This window comes from Diabrotica undecimpunctata, chromosome 4, assembly GCF_040954645.1.
Source record: "Diabrotica undecimpunctata isolate CICGRU chromosome 4, icDiaUnde3, whole genome shotgun sequence".
Taxonomy (NCBI): domain Eukaryota; kingdom Metazoa; phylum Arthropoda; class Insecta; order Coleoptera; family Chrysomelidae; genus Diabrotica; species Diabrotica undecimpunctata.
Window position 1 is genome coordinate 117,373,673 of NC_092806.1, and position 20,568 is coordinate 117,394,240.

At 30.2% G+C, this 20,568-nt stretch overlaps 2 protein-coding genes across 2 annotated transcripts in view; one reads left to right on the forward strand and one right to left on the reverse strand.

Moving 5' to 3' along the window:
• The first annotated feature begins 3,663 nt into the window (after positions 1-3,663).
• On the forward strand, positions 3,664-7,161 carry Sap30 (SIN3-associated polypeptide 30). Its single transcript, XM_072530072.1, has 3 exons — positions 3,664-3,964; positions 4,751-4,966; positions 6,924-7,161. The coding sequence occupies exons 1-3, from the start codon at positions 3,794-3,796 to the stop codon at positions 7,050-7,052; spliced, it is 516 nt and encodes a 171-aa protein (XP_072386173.1). The 5' UTR covers positions 3,664-3,793; the 3' UTR covers positions 7,053-7,161.
• The window catches only part of Rrp45 (exosome complex component Rrp45), a 30,516-nt gene continuing 17,043 nt past the window's right edge, over positions 7,096-20,568 (reverse strand). Inside the window, exons 5-8 of the mRNA XM_072530069.1 lie at positions 18,946-19,167; positions 18,678-18,889; positions 11,814-11,936; positions 7,096-7,273 (exon numbers count right to left, since the gene is read on the reverse strand). Coding sequence (XP_072386170.1) covers positions 7,173-7,273; positions 11,814-11,936; positions 18,678-18,889; positions 18,946-19,167 — 658 coding nt within the window. The 3' untranslated portion in view covers positions 7,096-7,172. The remainder of the gene's footprint in view (positions 7,274-11,813; positions 11,937-18,677; positions 18,890-18,945; positions 19,168-20,568) is intronic.

The following is a 20,568-nucleotide window of genomic DNA, read 5'->3' on the forward strand; positions in this document are numbered from 1 at the left end:
CATCCGTATTTTATAAGAAATTCGGTCGTTTGGACGAGTTAAAAAACCAGCAGCCTATAGTTGGAAGAGTACTGAGATTAGAAGATGGTTCTCGATCTTTGCTGTATATGGTGACCAGGAAGTCGTATACAGACAGGGCAAGCTACGAGGATATATAGCGTGCTCTAACTAATTTGAAGAAAATTGTGTGCAATTACGACATCAAGAATTTGGCCTTACCCAAGATAGGCCATGCACTAGATAATCTGGACTGGAAGATTGTCAGAAGCATGTTTGAAGTAATATTCCGAGGAACCGGCGTACGAATTACTGTGTGTTGCATTAACCCGATGAGATCGTATCCTTCAAAGTCAGTAGACTGTTATTTCTTTCTAAAAGGTTCATGTAGAGCTGGAGAGTCCTGTAGATTCCGCCATCCTGTGCCTGCATATAGAGTTGCTGATCGGGACGATCAGATTTAAGAGGAGAGCAGTGTTACGAACATGCTCTCGGCATGGCCCAGGTAACGGTTGCATTGCATCTCTAATACCCTTCTCGAAGATTCGCGATGTATCGAGTGCGAGAGAGAATAACCGGTCACGTAGGCGAATTAGAGGTGTGACTACGTCAGAATATTCTCGAACATAATACTTTTGGTATATATAGGTAACAATGTTAGAAATTTAGAAATAGAGTTTAGTTGTTAAGATACTACCGAACTGTAAAGTTATAAATAAATATATTTATATAAATTCGAACCGCTCGTTTTATTTAATCTCGCTACAGTATTTTAAAAAATAATCAGTAGCATCTGGCTTGGGGTTCTCGGGTACTGTAGTTCTATTTTTATGTGTCAAAATGTCGACCAATCATGTGCCGAATCACATACCATTTTCGGTAAAAGAACTTGCATGGTGTCATACAGAGCACAAATATACGTACAAGAAACGATACAAGAAAACATAAATAACTTTCTATATCAGAAACGATATAAGAAATGATACAAGAAAATGCCTAGTGTCATACGGCCTTTACAAAAACCTAAGCGAGTAATGCACCATTTTATTACTTAGGCGCAGGGTTGAAAATTACGACAAAAATAGAGATGCACTTTTTATATGATATCTCTATAGTTGGTTAAAAAATTAGTCAACTATAATAGCTCTCCTACTTTTAATTGATTTGTTACACTCTCGCCTTAAAACCAAAATAATGAAATGATTTTATTATCTTTTGCATCTTTAATTTATATACCATCTTCTTAGACTTATTTTATTATTTAGTCTTCATTTAACAGTTATTTTTAACACTATTTAATTTATTTACACTATCACTAAAACGTAGCTACTTAATTTATAATATACATTTATTTATTACTAAACAATACAAGTTTATAATTCAGACTATAGTATTTTTCATATAAAAATGCGTGCACGTCACAATATATATATAAAGTGACGTCACTTATATTTAAAATTTCCAGAACGTCAACCTTAGAGTTCAAATTTTCCTAACACAGCTAATAATACGAAACCCATACCCATACGGAATTATTAAATGCAAGAATGCAGGGAAAAAGACCTGTTGGAAGACCTAAAAAGAGATGGGAAGATGAAGTCGATGAGGATGCCAGGAACTGCCTGGGAACGCGTTCATGGAAAAGAACAGCGGTAAATAGAGATGGTTGGAGAAGCCTGTTGAAGGAGGCCAAGACCCGATTTGGGCTGTAGCGCCATTGGATGGATGGATACCCATACGGAACTGCTCGATCTTTCATAGGCGTCAACATGGTATAATAATCAGAAAAATGTAATCATCTTTATATTGGGAATTTTAGAATTATATTGATTAAATAATCAAAAACATTTGTTATTATTAATAATAGAAATTTTATGAAATAACTCTTTAAGTCTAATATTCCACAAAATAATAATTTTAATTAAATATATTAGACAATTGTACGCAACTGATACGAGAATACTTCAAATTTTTTGACAGTCCAGCGTGTGGCAAAATTGTTTAAAGTGTTGCCGCTTTTTTAGAGTAAGAATTTTGTTTATGTTTTGATTTCTTACACAATTTTATTATAATATATTATATATTAATAAATTGTATTAATAAATACATATTAAATTTAGATTAATAGCTTTTAAAAACTAATTATTGTTGTGTATTGTGATTGTGCTATGCCAAAACAACTAAATAATATGTAGAAAGCTGATAAGCTTTCATATAAGACAGATTATTTGAACAAGAAATAATGGCGGGACGTTAATGCTCTGAAAGAGGTAAGTTTAAAATTTAGAATATATAATTTTGTATTAAAATGTTTTCTTATGTATTTTAGTGTGTTGCAGAATCTTAAAACTAAGTGTATTTACTGTTAATATAGTAGTTTGACAAATAGTTGACATTTTAAAAATTCCTCACTTACTAACTATTCTGATGTTTTGGCAACGCTGTGGGGTTCTGATGTCGTAAATCTTGAATGACGTGCACGCATTTTTATATGAAAAATACTATATATTATTTATATTACTAACCCAACCTGTTTGTTTACAATAGGTCTGTTCGAAAAAAATGGCTGACACTATTTTTGATGAAAAGTCCTATTCGTTGTTCATAATATCCCAATTTACGTGTTCTGTATTTTTTAACACGTCAAATTTAAAGTTCTGTAAGATCTATGTCATGCATGTTCTATGTCTAACATATCTGTTCTGTGGTTCTAACGTAAAAGAAATCAAAATTATTTTCTGGCTCTAATAGGGTTTTTCCAGAGATATATCTCTGGGTTTTTCATTAGCCGTCATGTTTTTCGTACCGACAGATTTGACAATGACATATATACGTATCTACTGGTTTATAAAAAAATATTTAATAAAAAGTATTTTTTTAATAAAAAGAAATAACATTTTTTATAAAAATAATCGCTTTGTAAAATTTATCAAATATTATTTATTGTCTTCAAATGATTTAGAGCGTGTACATGCATAACTACATACTAAATAACGACATCGCTTTGTTGTTCCTTTTCCTTTTGTTTCGTTCTAATAACAAAGAATATAGACCCATAATAAGGATCAATTAAAAAAATTGAATTGCTAATTAAGGCACTTTCATTGTTTTCGTATTTCTTTTTTTCAATAACTATACTTTTTTGATATTTTTTATCCTTATTATATATTCACATGCACTTTCGGGATGAATCAGACTGCTCGACCAGACCGACCGTCCACGATCGACCAACATTACGAGTCTATGAAAATTTATGACCAGCAAATTTATATTTAATAAAGAATTACATTTCCAAACTATGTAAGTCTCTATTAAATAAAAAATACTTACGTAATAAATATTTCTTTATAAATGTGTAAACCAGTACGTATAACGTATAAATACACGCTCCAAATCAGTTAAAGACAATACATATATTATTTTATAACTTTTCAAAAGCCTTTATTTCTTTATAAGCAATCTTATTTCTTTATTAAATAAAAAATATTTATTTATTAAAAAATATTTCTTTTTAAATTTATAAGCGTATGACGTAAACAATATACGTTATAGGTACAATTGTCATTGTCAAATCTGTCTGTACGAAAAACATGGCGGATGGCCGCTGATGACAAGTCCTATTAGCATGAAACAAGAAATATGCGCGATCCGATAGTGCTTTATTGATAAAATACGCAGAATTACGCGTTGGTGTGGTGGGGATCGCGCGTTCAAGGTGTAAACATTAGGTGATCGGATTGTTGTGGGTTTGGAAGATGTTGCATCAATCAGCTGATTCTTATAGTTAAAAATACAAATGAACGGTTTTAGTACGGGTGAAGAGGATTCACGAGGCCCTACAGATCAAATCTGTTGTTTGATTGATAATAGTGAACGGTGTACAAAACCAGCTGGAAACGCATCCTACAGTAAGAAAATTGAAAAAACTGCCATCCAAAGGAGGTTGAATTTTGGCATAGATAGCAACGTAAGTGAACTAAATTGTAGTTTTTACTAATTTTATGACATAATACTTATTTTTGTATATTACTATCTTTAGTTGTATTGAAATTGGAATATAATTCCTATTCACAAAATAATAAAAAGCCGCTAAAACCATGGTTACCTAATTGTAGGTGATGCTGGCCGAATTTCTGAAACAACATGGCTACGTAATTTATTTTATAATAAGTTTTTGTTCATTTATAAACTTTTGTAGTAATATATACTTACATTCATTAACAAACTACAAAGCTACACAAATAAATGTTTCCTTTGCTCCCAAGTGATCAAAATGTTATGAAAAAACTACATTGAAAGCATTTGGTTCTAACATATAGTAATAATTGAAGTTCTCAATATGTTACATGAGATTATTAAACAATATGATAGATTAGATGTAGTATTATTTAACATATATAGAAAGGGTTTACAAAGAAACTACAGCAAGTGCACAAAGAGTTTCAAGCATTAGAAATACATCACAGAATCTGTAGCTCTTTAAAATAAAAAGTACAACCAACTGATAATGAGAATAAAAAATTAATTCACCACATAGAAATTAATCATATACATGAACTTTTATTGTGAATGAAGTGTAGATGTAGCTTTGTATTATACTGCCACAAAATACATCTCTATAAGTTAAACTAACAATAACTTTCACCAAACAACATAAAGTGAAGATAATAATTGTTACAGTTTTAATATTATCTAGTTATTGTAATAGATTTTTAAATTAATGTGATTATAAGTAATTATACTTTTGTTTTAGGCAAGGCACAATTATATTTGTGACCATCACAAGATGATCATTCAGTGTGCAAGAACAAAAAGAAGAAGAAAAGAATCGGAAGATGACTCAAATGAAACAGACACAGATCTTCCTGAAGTAGATCTATACCAATTACAAGTAAACACCCTGAGAAGGTACAAAAAACATTATAAGGTGCCAATGAGGCAAGGACTGAACAAAGCCCAGCTTGCAGATGTAAGTAAATTATTTGTAGTGGTAATTTTATTTGCATTTGTCTTGTGTTTAAGGCTTGCTCAATAATATGTTTTATTCAGTTGTAAACTCTGAAAAAAGTTATAAATTTTAGTTCAATTTTCAATTACTATATTAATGGGAATAAGCCACAATTGAAGTTTAAGATAAGTTTATTTCCACTTCGGAAATCATTCTCAAAATACATTATTTTCAACTTCAATTGTGGTTTATTCCCATTAAAATAGTAATTGCTTTAACCCTTTCGATACTGTTGCCGTAAAAGTATGATTTTCATTTGCAGCTTTGATGAGCGAGCGCCGTACTATTACGCAAATTAATCTCCATCATTCAGATTCTGTCACCGTACATTTTTAAGTATTTGCATCTTTGAAGAGCTATAATCGTAATAGTATGTTCTACATTGTCCATCTTGCTTACTAGTATCGTTTGTGTACGTTACGATCCACAAATACACCATACTGATGCTGTACATATGCGGCAGCACATCACCCACCCTAGCCCCGTACTTTCTGAATACCGTTTTTTTGAAGTTTTTACGAAAACAAATTTCACTACTTCGATAAAACAAATATAAACAAACTGCCGACAAACGAAAAAAGATTCAACCACTTCAATATAAAGAATGTAAACTACTGAGTGGCCGTCTCGATCGCGAAGTGCAAAATTTTCTCAGCGCCGTATATGAGCAACGCGCAACCGATACTTGGCCTGTAGCGAAAGGGTTAAGAATGCCACAAGAAAATAGCTTCAGTGAGTAATGCCAATGTAGATGTTTTTTTTTAGTTACCTTTTTGAAAATGACTACCTGCAGATATTAATATGCTGGGAGATTAAACCTAATGACTTTCCTTTTGATTTCTAACTTCTCTAATACACTAACACTTGTTGCTGAGTTTTTCAGATATCTTCATTTAATAATCCAGCCACATCCTATTCCATCATCAGTGTCTCCCAGATTACCAAAAGTGTCCCATATCAGTCCTATTCTCTGGTGAAGTCCACATGTTTGATCATATTTACCAATACATATTTCATGGCCTAGATATTTGTATAAAGCAGTCTCCTCTACTTAGCTCCATCAATATTGATAATTTTACTGAGAACCAAGTTTGTCATTCATTGTATTTTTGAGAAATGGGTTCTAGGTCTGCTTGTTGTGAGGGTTCGTGTAGTCTCCAGCATTTTCTTGGCAGTATCAATATATGTGCTATTAGGTCTATATCATTAACGACTCTCAGATTTGTTAGCATTTCACCATTGATATTTATTGCTAACTTATTCCAATTTATCTGTTTGCATATATTCGAGCAGTGGTAATTAATTTAGACATAGTGTCCTCTAAATAGATAAATAGAATTGAAAGGGATATGCATCTATTTTAATTCAAAATTTCTACCTTTGTGGAGTCTAACACTTCCAGTAGTGTTTTCATAAATATGTTCAATTATTATAGTATATCAGTGGTCTATTCTACAATCTGCTAAAGCTTCAATCATCTTATGTTTGTAAACTGTATGAAACGCTTTCTCACATTGTACACATATTAGGGTGAGTGGTTTATTTTTCTTCATACTTTTCTGTGTATTTACCATTTTCAGGGTAGGTCCATTTTTTGTGTTGTCAGCAATTTTGTATGTTTATTTTAAACTTATAGTTATTGCTGCATTTGCCTGAACTATTTTGTGCTCGAAACACTACTAATTGTAAATTGTTTTAATACTACAAATAAAAATCTAACGGTATCTGGATTTGTCTCCAACATCACCTATTCTCAAAAAAATTAATTAATTCCATAAGTTTACCCTCCACTGTGTACTACTTATTAAGAGTAGTAAAAATTTTCTTGTTCAGTAATTAGAACTATTCGACAATTACTGCAAAACAAAAATTTGTTGATCTACTGCTTCTCTGTTAAATAATTTTAAATTTGTTTTAGACGTTAATGAAGCATTTCAAGACGATTCCTGTGAAGGAAAAGGAAGTGGTAACCTTCTTCATATATACAGTAAAGACAAACGCCAACAAGCTGGATCAGAAGAATGGTATCAATAATGACACTACTTAATGCTCGTGCAATTAAAATGAAGTAATTTTAAGTCATAATCATATTTAAGTGTTGTAATATTTTTTAATTTTTTTTCTAAAAAAACAATAAAAAGTAAAAGTACAAATGACAGAGTTGTATTTATTTCCTGTTCTTTTGTTTCTTTTTCTGGGTTTTCTGATTTGCGTTTAGTATTACTACTGCTTCTTCTTCGCTATCTGTTTCGATGTCTCTTAAGTCAACTGGAACAAAATAAATGCCTTATTAATTATTATAATGACTTAAACCAGATGCCATAGTTTAAATTTTTTTTCACGCGAAGCTCATCTTATTACAGATTAATATATGCCGATTAAATATGAAAATTATGTTGCCTAGTAGCTGAAATGTAAGACGTGACACTATTTTTTGTAATGAAAATTAGGAATATCCGAGAAATTGATTACGATAAGTTAAAAATATATACCAAAAATACACAATATTTATGTTTATTTATTCACAATACATGACTTGGCCTTGACATAGGCCTTGGTCTGAAGTTATACTTCATAGAAAGTTCTTACAAAGGAAAGAAAACTGAAAAATTTCGGAAATCTTAACGATTGTTTTAATTTCGGGCGTTTAACAATTTGAAAACTGACAGTAATGAGAATATTTTTATATCCCAAAAGATCATCATCAGGAAATGCTACAATTTAGTTACATGATAAATCACAGTCTTTTAATATGATTATACTTGATATGATAATGGCACAAACACAAACATTTGGTATTGTAAATGCATGGACTATTTTCCTCTGTAATGATTTACATTTTATTTAATAAACCACATGTTCAGTTTATTGGTGTTTGAAGGATATAACCTTTAAAAACTTCTTTTCTCAGTACAGGCCAAGAAGAAGGTTTTTGTGGCCATGGTATTGGCTTTATGTTTTAGCTCACATAGTAAGTCCTTTGTTTGAGCACTATTAAAGTTGTTTTAACACAAGGTGAGAATTTAAATTAAAAAAAATAGATTTATCGCCACAAAACTTTGAACATGAGGTGAAAGATTCAATTTTGATTGATTATTATTTATATGAACGTTACACGTTGCTAACAGTATACAAAAAAATTACAATACATTATAATAAATCAAGTGGAAACATTATTTAAGCCAGATATTGCTACCGTGAAGCCATTCCATTGTCTCAGGAGTTAGTTCATGGATTTCGTTTAAACTACTATCAAATCGTGAGGCTGGACATTCTTGGGTGATGTGGTGAATTGTTTGTTTAGCAGCATTGCATTTGTTTGTCAAATATTGGGCTGTCTGCAATGCCCCTTAGGGTAAATGATTTATTGCATACTCCATGACCCACTCTGATTCAGTTCAGATTACACCATTCTCGGCACCGAAAAGAGAAAACGTTGGGTTTGACTGTGGGATTTTCTATTAGGTGTGCATTGTTCACTTCTTCGTTCCATTCGTCTATCCAATGCTAAATGATTGTGAAATTGTTTGTAAGATTGTTAACGGATTTCAAGTTCTAAGCCGCAGTTGACCTTGGTTTATAATATATGGGTTATTATATTATAATAAAAGCTATTGGGTTGGCGTACTCTTTATGGTCCCTGTAATATATCTCATGGTTTGATTTAGTTGTGCATCTTGAACGTTAGTGTGGTGATTGTTTAGCCCGACTGGAGCACAATATTCGGTTGTCAATTAGACTAATGCAAGAACGCTTGTCGTGATTATATCTTCATTGGCTAACCAAGAAGTCTTTGCCAGCTTGTGAATGATGTTGCGAGTTTTTACTTTAGCTGCAGTTTTATGTAAGTTAGAATACGATCTAGTATTAAACCGAGATATTTTGGGTTTCGATTATGTTTTAGAATAACTCCTTCGCTTTCTATGTTTAATCTGTGGTTTACTTCGCGACTATTTGGATGAAAAGTAGTAACTGTCTTTGTAGGATTTGATTGAAGGCCCTATTTTTTTAAATATGTGTTAATAATATTTAAGGTGCCTTCTAGAATAGCTTGGACGTTATCGATGTTTCTCTCTTGTATACCTAAAGCCATATCATTGCATACATAAATTTGGGTGAGATTGTAATGGAAACGTCTGAGGTGTAAATGTTGAGCAAGAGCGGCGATAGAACTGGCCCTTGGGGTAAGCCATTTGTAAATTAAATTGCCCCTCTTTTGCAGTTTGTAGTAGCGTATATGGCACAAAGACAGCGTTTCTGTTTACCGATTTTTCCTGAAACTCCGTTGATTAGATATTATTTGAATTGTTAAATGCAAAATCTACCGATTTTTGCCGAAGGTATATTCCGATTTGCCCAATTTCGAGCTCTTTTAAAACTATGTCGATAAACACTTACTTTAAATATCCACAAAGAAAAAAATCATTTGCTAATAAGTCTGGTGATCTGGGAGGCCACTTGATCGAATCACGAGAAGAAATTAATTTATTTCCAAAAATGGTTTCTAAATAATTTTAACTGCTCGTGTATTGTGAGCAGGACAGCCGTTTTGCTGAAACCAAATATCGTCAAAGTTGACAGGAAGTAATTGAACTGCCGTAATAATTTGATTTATAACAATTCTAAATATTTATTGCCGTTAAATTTCCATCAATAAAAAAACGGGCCGACGATATAGTCCCCCAAACTACCTGTCCAAACAATTAAGTTTTTGGGTATATTGTATTCGTCCTGAAATACCTAACTGTCTTACTAATAAAACACTCGTATTCTAAGGTTATTCCGTATTTATATCTAGAATAGTTATCCTAAGTATAAGGTAAATATAATACTAAAATAATTTGTTACAAATAAACTCGGTATATGTTAGTTTTAAGTATTCCCACTTTATTCCGAAATAATAGTTTGGCAATGTCGCAATCTTTTACACAAATACATAGAACAACCACATATTGAGTGAAATACGTCAATTTTTATTTTTCCTTGAAACTGACAATTGACACCAAATATATCTTTTTCTTTATTTGTTATCTTATATGTTGAGTTTGAGTATTTTAAAATTGCAAAAAATTGCAAAAATTGCGAGTGTATTTTGAAAATGGATTTATTCTTTCTTTGAAAGTTTTTCTTTTTCGTGTATTTTCCATCATGTTAATTAAATTAACGCAACACCTCTTAAACACATTTTTTTATTATATAGCTACAAGTACTCACAAACCAATACAAAAAATAATATATTCTTGTCACTGATGACTTTGACATTCATAAAATAGGTTATACCACGGTTATACTAGACTTAAACAAGGGTGCGGGTCGGTATAATCTTAGAATAAATTCTTATATCAAGTATAACCTATATCTAAGTTATTCCATGTTTATTATTAGTGATTTTGTCTATACCTGATTTATTCCGAGTATAAGTTTTATACTTGGTTTATTAGTTATGCTAATAATATAAGTGTTTATTATGCCGAGAACAATATCGTACGACGTAAGGATTATGTTTCCGATGTAACAAAAATGTCGATTCATAGTTAAACAAAACGTTTTTTAAAAAAATTACATTTTGTTTTTCCATAACGAGTTCACAAAATTCCATGCGTTTGAAATTGTCCTCGGCTAATAACTCTTGAGTAATTTAAACTTTTAAAACACCGGTAACCATTTCGTTTCAAAATATTCCTGACAGTTCTATTATTCATGTCAACTTGTTCAGTAACGGTTTGCTGTTTCAACTTGCTTGACTGTTTTCTCTCGTATTAGATCCATACACTTTCGACAGTTTTTTATATAATCAAACGATTAAAATTTTTTAATAATACGACTAATAGTTGATTGTGTCGGGATTGGCCTATCTTCAAAAGCACAAGTAAATAAATTTATATTGTCACGGTACGAGTTGCCCCCAAAATACCATTTTAAAATTCGTACTTTTTCTTCGTTTGTATACATGGTTTGAAACACTACTTTAATTTCAGCGTATGGCATTATAATGAGAAGCAAACGTGTTAGCTCAGCCAGTGAGATTCCGTGGAGCTGTTGCGAAATCGGTAGATACCCTCGGCAAAAATCAGTAGATTTCTTTAAATCATATACACCCTTTTAAATTTGAAATTATAAACAATATTTGGAATAATAAATGTATTAAAGTATAAATTTAACAATTCAAATATTACCTAATAAACACAAACAAAATTGTTGTTTGTTAATAAAACATTATTATTATCTGCACAAAAATACAGTTCTCGACGTAAAAACACCTTAACTCGTCCTTTGGCAGTGATAGCGTCAGAAAATCTTCAAATTCATCTCAATTGCCTATCGAAATGGTACAATAGCTGGAGAAAGAAAGTTGCTCAAACCAAATTTGAGCAAGTCGTATGAACAAACCGTAAGAGCACGTGCCTGTCTGTAGGAATCAACAATGTTTCCATATCTGTAGAGACCTAGGTTAAAAATCTTGGCCTCCGCCTAGATTAAAATATAATATAGAACAAACATATACATATAGATATCAAATTCCGACGAAGACTGTCGGTATTAGTAATGGCTTCTGCAACGAAAATCGAAAGTAACTCTTCAATTCAAAGTATTTCAATCAAAAGTGCTCAGAACTATAATAAACGAACCTTGGTATGCCAACAACCAAACACTGCATAACAACCTCAAAATGCCTTTCAATGAAATGAAATCCAGCGGGGCGACGCCAAATATGGTGAAACATTCAATAACAATAACAACCAGCTAGTGAAAAAATAGTCTTTTCTCAGTATATTTCAAAATTAAAATAAAATATTAATATACCCACCAATTGGTTTTGGTTGTTCAATGAATATCACTTCATGATCTTCAAGTTGGTTATCACTGTCACTATCATGCCAAGGATTTTTGTCTTTGTGATCTATTGGCACTAAGGCAGCTGTTCCCTCGCCTGCAAGAAGAATAATATCTATACAATATCGCACTATAACAAACAAGACGTAAATTGTTTACATAATATATATATATATATATATTATGCATTAAGATTAAATTATGCATTAATTACGAATTCTTAGAAATGGTATGCATAAATAAATATCAATGCGTTAATAAAAAAACTGATATTGATAAACTAAGCAATATCTATAATTACATTCTGTCTTACGAAAATTAATACTATAATTTTCTAATATTAGATTTTCTGACTATAAATACTATTTCAAAAAATTTAAATATTCATATTTGGCGCCACTTTGTACGTAACCATAATAACAATCAAGAGCTAGTTATCAACAACAAAAAATATAACAAACAGAAACGAGTGTCTTTCTGACATAAATCAAACATCAACATAATCAATGTCATAATGAATTTGTACAAATAAAATTAAAATATTATACTTACATAACTAGATAATTTTAATAAGTTAAGTTTTAATGTTTTGTAAATTTGAAAATTTAATGGATTAACCTCATGTTGTAAGTTTTTATACTAGTTTTATACAATGCTATTTAATTCTAATTTCATTGTATTTACTGATACCATATTTTAGTATATCCTGAAGAAGCAAATAAATTTTGCGAAAGCTTGATAAAGAACAAAGAGTTTTACTTTCCTGCCCTATTAATGACTGTAACCTCAAAAAAAAACTTTATTTTATATATATATATATATATATATATATATATATATATATATATATATATATATATATATATATATATATATATATATAAGTAAAATTAGTGTTTCTTGGGTTTAGGTTCAATAAGTGATATTAAATTTTGGAACGAGATTGTCCATTGAAATCAACATTTCGGCAGGAAACCCTTGCCTTCTGATATCTCATAGTTTACTGTCATTAATATATAATTATTTTTATATGGACGTATCGTTGGTGTTTTCGAAAAAGATAAAGTGGAGATATGTTATGACTTTAAGAGTCTTTATTTCTATTGATTCGTATATCTCCTTCTTCTTTTTGTTTTGCTCGGTTTTTAAAATTTTGATATTTTCGAATTCAAATTTATGTTTCTTCTCATTTTCATGTTTTGTGAGCGCAGTGATGTTGTTCTTGTCATATTTGTGAGAACGAATTCTAGATTGAAGCAGTTGACTGGTTTGCCCTATATAGACACCTTCACAGTTAATACATGGTATCTCGTATTGAGTTTTGGAGTTTGTGTTTTTAAAACCTTTTAAACCTTTTATATACCGTAAAATGGGGTGTAGTGGACAGTTTTTTAATTTCAACTAAAGGTATTTCCTAGACAACAAAATAAAATGTATCATATATTTTTGTATAATGTGTGTATAAGTCTTAACTTTAATTTTAGTAGAAAAAACATCGGGTTTTTTGAAAAACCGAACTCAGAAAAAATAAATTGCTTGTTTGGTCGAATGGGGTGTAGTTGACTGCCTATGGTTTTACATAATAAAAATTATTTTTAGTTGACTGGGGTGAAGATAAACACACTAAAATGATTTTAAATTATAATAAATATTTTAATAAAAATTTTTTATTACAAAAAGAAAGTTACTTATTTAAAATTATATGCAGACAAGTCCAAAACAAAACACATCTCGCCTATTCGGCAAATTATTGGCGGAATTAATACTTTTTTATGTTACTTAGAGGAACATTGTCTTCATCAAGAATATTAGGCCATATAAATTTTCCCAATTTTGATAGTTTTAAGAACTTAACATTAGCTTCGTCATCTTTAATCGCTGAAATTTGTCCTACAAAATCTTTAATAATCTTCTTAGTTTGATATTCTATTACAGACCATGAATTTGCTTCTATATTATTAATGTGAACGTATTCTGTTTCCTCGGCAATATTACTTTGAATGACTGCAACTTCATGGTCTTCTTGGTCAAAATTTTCACTCACGCTCTGTTCCGGAACTTGCTTCATCGCTTTCTTCAAAAACTTTTTTCTTCACAATTCGTGTCTGGCTTGTAGAAGGCATGTTATCGTCGTCAATTTCTTTCTCTGGACTGTCTACATACGCAACTGATCTTCCAGGTATAACATTCAGTTTCTTTCGTTTTATTGTAGGCTCACGTTTTTTGGGATTTCTCTGTTCTTTCAAATAATCTAATAGTACCTCTGATGTATTAGTACTGTTTCGATGAGTGGTTTGCTTCTCACTAGGAATTTTTGCTAAAAGTTTATCTTTAGACAAAGGACAAATACCACAAGCATAAAACCCCTTTCTTCTCAAAAAGTTTTTTTAATAATCTTGGAAAGAAGCTTTTCTCCACAGACGATGAGTTTGGAGTGGCTTTCTTCCACTCGTGCAGTAATTGTTTCCAATAATTCTTCATTTTTCCAAAGAAGCTAACGTCGAGGGGTTGGCAAAGATGCGTTGCATTTTATGAAAGACAACTGAAAGCAATGTTATTATCTTTAAAAATATTGAGCACTTCTTTTGTAAAATGACGTGAAAGATTGTCTCCTATTAAGACCTTCTTTCCTTCAATTAAACGAGCATGAGGCAAAAATATAGAGTGGATTGAGTGTGGAGAATTTTAAATTCGTCATTAAAAGAATGATTATGATCTAGAAGGTGAAGTGCGTATGTACACATTCAAAATAAAGGCCTTAAGCTATCTTTCTTAGAATCTATGGAAATCAACTAATTAAAAAACAGATATAATTCTGAATGACCAGCTTGAGACAAACAGTTCTCCCCTCCTCAACCTATTTCATTAGAGACTATAAAGTGTAAACCCATGCCAAAAACAGATCACTTGAGAAAGGCAATCAGCCGAATCAGCTGTAGTGATAAGAATTTAAAATAAATTTTGTGGAAGTTTTGAAAACAAAGTTTTCAGTGTTTTATTGTTACATAAATTGCACTTATTTTTTGACAAGTTAACGTATCTTCTCGAATGCACACACAAAACAGTTAAACCGTTTCTACAAACTGCAAAACTGCTATAGATATACGCATTCGTATAACAATTAGTAGATACTATTATCACGAAAATTCTAAATGAGTATTTAATTACAACAATACTGAAATTTCTACACGATTAAACCATTTCTACAAACGTCCATTAGTCAGTAAGCTATTCTACGAATTCTACGACTTTCACTTCGCGAGGTCATTATCGAAATACAAAATATTAATCAATTACAAAAATTTTGTTGTTAGTAAAAAAATTAGAATGGCATAGACGGCAGCAAACATATCGGCAAATCAGACATTAAACATTTTAAAGTAGAAGACATCAAAATGATATTGCCAATATTTATGAGTTGCAAGCATTTTATTCAAAGATAGTTCATTCAATTATATGATATCAACTTTAACTTAAAAATATCAGTCACAAAAATCATAGCATGTGATTAGTGTTTTAGGTTAAATCTTCGTATTTTGTGCTAAGGTATCTCCAGTTACTATATGAATAACTGTTAATGAAACACCCTGTATAAATAATACTAAAATATAAATGATATATCCTCGATATATTTTTGACTTATCTACTAATCGTGGCATTTTCTTTCTATTCAAAAGGTCTCCAAACATCCATTTCCGTAAATATGACAACAAGAGATGTAAGAAATTTTCTATTCGTCAAATACAACAGTGCTCAACAATTGATCAGGATCGAAGTAAGATTTTACTCCAGAAATAGCCGAAGTTTGTAAAAATTTAATATAATTAAAGTAATATTAATAATAATAAAGTAAATAGACTTTATTATCAATTTTAAACGAAAGAAAAAATAAAATTTGCCATTATGGTCATTTTTTACTAGGGTCAGCAAAAAGTTGAATATTTAAGTCGTCTATTCTCATTTATTCTTTTCAAGTCATCATACTAGGATCTCAACAGACTTTTAAAATATTTGAAATCATCATTATGATCCTTATCAATTGTTGAGCACTATATTACGACGACGTCCGAATATTTTCTGGAACATTCATTAGGGCAAATCAGTGAATGTTAGTGCAAAAATGCAAGTGCTCCGTGTGTAAGGGAGTGTTAAGTTCGAAGCCGGCTCTGCCACGTTGAGGCCGACGATGAACTAGCAACGCTGCAGCGTTTTCTTCCGACTTGATTAACATTGTCCGTAAGAGCCATCGAGTTAGAACCTATGGAGAGGGCATCACGTGACTAAAAACGACCTCACTTCGGCCATATTGTTAAGATTGTTTTGACAGATCGTATGTTTGTTTACGTTTGTTGTTTTTCGAATATTTTGAGTTTTATAATACTTTTATAGAAGCTGTAATAATATATTGTGATAGTGCATAATAATGGTTTCTTATTCTTAACGTAGTTGCAGTAGCAGAAGCAATGTTAATAAAAAATCTTCAGGAATAACGTTTTACAGGTTAGTACACAAATATGTAAACAAAGTAATGGCCCGTACTTCAGAGAATAAATTAATAGTATTTGACTGTATTAATTTATCTTTATGTATAATATATCGTGTTTTAGTGTTTACCGCGGGATAAATAAATTGTAGTTTATTAAAAATGTATTGCACTTTTTTAGATTATGATTAAATCTTCTGAATAACTAGTCATATTTTTATAGTAGTTTTAATATTATTGAGTCCGGCCATGATCATACCGCCATATTGGTATCATTGTTAGCCACGCCTACCTACGCCGTTTTTAATACACACGTTAATATGCTCATAGCTTCTCCATAGATTCTAACTCGATGGTAAGAGCCAACGCTGAAATCTACTGGTGAATCCGAGTTTAGGTACGATGCAAGATCCTGCAAGTTTTGACTTGATAGACATCTTCACCCCGGCGGTCAAATTTAAGCGAAAAGTGCTTAAGTTAACAAATTTTAAGATTATAACGATAATAAAAAACTTATTCAAAATTAGTAACTGGTATTTTTATCTACATTTAATGATTCGTTGAAATATTACCAACAGTTGCCAATAATATTTTTATATCAAAGTTTAAGAATATTCATTTTCTTATAAATTTTTATAAGAAAATTTTTTTTTAGTATATACAAGAAAAGAACTCTTAATTTTTACATAAAATATGTTTAACATACATTTACTATGAACATAATTAGTATAAACTTTACTAATATTAATAACAAAAAAAATACGCATGTTGGAAACATTTGCGAATTTTTCAGTCAAATTCACCCCAGCGGTCAATTACGCCCCATTTTACGGTATGGAAGAGTTATATACGTAGACTTGATACTGTTGGGTTTATTGTTATTTGTATTGTTGTAAAATTTATTTAGTCTCGAAATTTTAAAAACCGAGCAAAACAAAAAGAAGAGGGAGATATACGAATCAATAGAAATAAAGAGAAATACCAACGCAATCAATGACAAAAAATATACACAGAACCTAAATAAAATATATTTCAATCTGATTTAAACAATAATAAATATAACACCATAAAACACTCTTAAAGTCATAACATTTCTCCACCTTATCCTTTTCGAAAACACCAACGATACGCCCATATAAAAATAAATATATATTAATGACAGTAAACCATGAGATATCAAATATCAATTTTTATTTCCGTCAATTCATTAATGTCGGTGTCCCGTTTTACGTTCTGGTAAGTTTTCAATATATTTCACAATAACTTTTTGTCCCTAAACTTATACATTTTAGAATCTTGACAAAGGCAAGGGTTTCCTGCCGAAACGTTGATTTCAATGGACAATAAAATCTAGTTCCAAATTTAATATTACTTATTGAACCTAAACCCAAGAAACACTAATTTTATACTAAATATAGTATGGTTCAAGAAACTCCATATATATATATATATATATATATATATATATATATATATATATATATATATATATATATATATATATATATATATATATATACATATATATGAACCAGAAGTATTTGCTGACAAAGTAAGGAAGTAAACATTAAATATCGGGTTTGCAGCAATAAAAAATGAAACGTGTACTCTTGTAAATTTTTATTCCAAGCTTTCGGACATTGGTTATGTCCTTCATCAGGGAGAAACTTAATGAGGTTGTATCATCAATGATGTAATGTAATATTGATAAAATTTATCACAGTCTGTCATCTTTGTTCAATATAAAAAACCTATTTCTATGTTTAAAATTTAAAAATTACTTTACATCCACAACACTTAATTATTCTAAACACATTCATGACATTATTATTGTTAATTTTACTCTATCGCCATTGGCATTAAAAATATTCTGTCTGTAAAATTGTAAAATCTAAAAATAATATTTTTAAATTTATAACACGAAGATTTTTGAAAAACCAAGAATAAAAACCACTGGGTTGTTTTTACAAAAACCAATGGCGATAGAGTAAAATTTACAATAATAATGTCATGAATGTGTTTAGAATAATTAAGTGTTGTGGATGTAAAGTAATTTTTAAATTTTAAACATAGAAATAGGTTTTTATATTGAACAAAGATGACAGACTGTGATAAATTTGATCAACATTACATTACATCATTGATGATACAACCTCATTAAGTTTCTCCCTGATGAAGGACATAACCAATGTCCGAAAGCTTGGAATAATAATATATATATATATATATATATATATATATATATATATATATATATATATATATATATATATATATATATATATATATATATATATATATATATATATACAAAAATGTGTTTTTGGATAATATATTTGCAATTAAGCAACTCACCACATTTTTCAATTTCTGCAACAACTGTGTCAATTTCTTCTGTTTCCATAGATTGATCTGATTTCTTGTCCTTTTTATCTTTACCCTTCTTTTTGGTCTTCTTCATTTTTGCCTCCCATTTATCTATATATTTATTAATGTCCTCTGGAACATCGTAATCGATATTTAAACTTTGCAATCCAAAACCTAAACCTTGTTTCTGTTTGTCTAATCTAAAAGATAAAACTTCATCAAATAAATGGAGCGCATAAAATGGTAACATGCGAACCTTTCCACGGAATCTTTTTCTACAGTTTCTTTAATTTGCTGTACTATCATTCCTGCTCGCTTACCAGCTTTGCTAGCTGTGGCTAGAATGACATCTGGAGCTAAATCTGCCTTACCGCCAAGATGAAGACCACACAACTCTTTATAGGAATTTATACCTATAGACATGAAAGCATCTGATACGCCTTCCTCTAATAAAGTTGGATCAGCCAAGATGTATTTCCTAAAATAATAATTGTATACATATCAAAAAGGAGATGTCAACATGGTAATAAATACATGAATTTAAAACAATGGTTACTGATCCAAGGAAGGGAAATGCCATTCAAAATGGTTAATAGCCCTTTCATAGATAAGCGCGTGTAATTGTCCATTATTTATTGCAAATCACTAATTTTATCACGAAACGGGAATCTTCAAGTTTGCTGAAGATGGCCGCCACATGTTTATTAGCTTACAGTTAAAAGTATTTCACGATCAAAAATATACAGCGGAAAATGCTCTCCTTTTCTACATTTTGTATATAAACTGACTGTGCTCTTTGTATACGAAAAATAGATAATTCTGGAAAAACATAAGAGCAGGGGATAGATGCTATGGGATGAGACATCTAAGAAGGATAGTTGGAAAGACGAAATAAAATAGAACAAGCAAAGAGACTATTAGGAGAATGGCCAACCAATAACCAATAATGAATAAAATAGCATATAGACAAATGAACTGGTCTGTGATTTTCAAATAAAAAATTATTTTTTGTAAAATTTATTGTTAAAAGAAATTATTTATAACTATAATACTTAAATATTAAGTTGCTTATTATTTCATAGCCTTTTCTAATAATAAGAAAAAAGTAAACTTTTGTAAAATAAATATTTATTTCAAATTTTTAAAACAAATTACTCGGTTAAATATACAATTCACAAATTAACTAAATGCATTTTATGGTCTATGCCACGAGGTACCCCAAATTAAAAAAATATATATATATATATATATATATATATATATATATATATATATATATATATATATAATCTTTGGTAAGAACCAGAGATATTGCGACTTTTATAAATTTGAATTTATGAATTCAGTTTTTGAAATAGTAAAATCGCTTCGATTTTAAATCCTTTATATTTGGCGCATCATAGACGGCTAATTTTTAAAGAAATTGTTCTTAAAATTCTTTTGTCTAAACGAACTCTTAAAATCAAAAAATCTCTGGTGAATTTTTGAAAAAAAAAGGCAGCTCGGGTTTTGAGGGTCGTAAGACATTATGTTTTATTGTGTATGTGTGTATTGTGAATGTTGAATTTGTGTAAAAATACCAACATGGCGAATAAAAAAAATAACGTTCTACATGTTACTACGAGTTATTTTAAATGTTTTTAATCTTAAAATCACAGTAATTTTGCAAACCTATTTGACAATATTTAGCATAAACTTTTTAATCGCTAAATAATTTAATTTGTTTTAAAGGAAGCCTTTTTCTTTCATTTTGTGCTTTCAGAATTCATGTACACTCAATAGTTTACTCATAGTAATGTTGTAGATACAAGCTGCTTGCGACAAACAATTTCAATTTTGCAATAACTGTTAAGTGAAAATTCTTGATCTTTTTAAAGCT

What these genes read in the sequence shown, in the direction of transcription:
- Sap30 (XM_072530072.1), top strand. Translation starts at nt 3,794, where the DNA reads ATGAACGGTTTTAGTACGGGTGAAGAGGATTCACGAGGCCCTACAGAT. An exon ending in ATTTTGGCATAGATAGCAAC is followed by an intron (nt 3,965 to 4,750) that starts GTAAGTGAACTA and finishes CTTTTGTTTTAG; the next exon opens with GCAAGGCACAATTATATTTG. An exon ending in ACAAAGCCCAGCTTGCAGAT is followed by an intron (nt 4,967 to 6,923) that starts GTAAGTAAATTA and finishes AATTTGTTTTAG; the next exon opens with ACGTTAATGAAGCATTTCAA.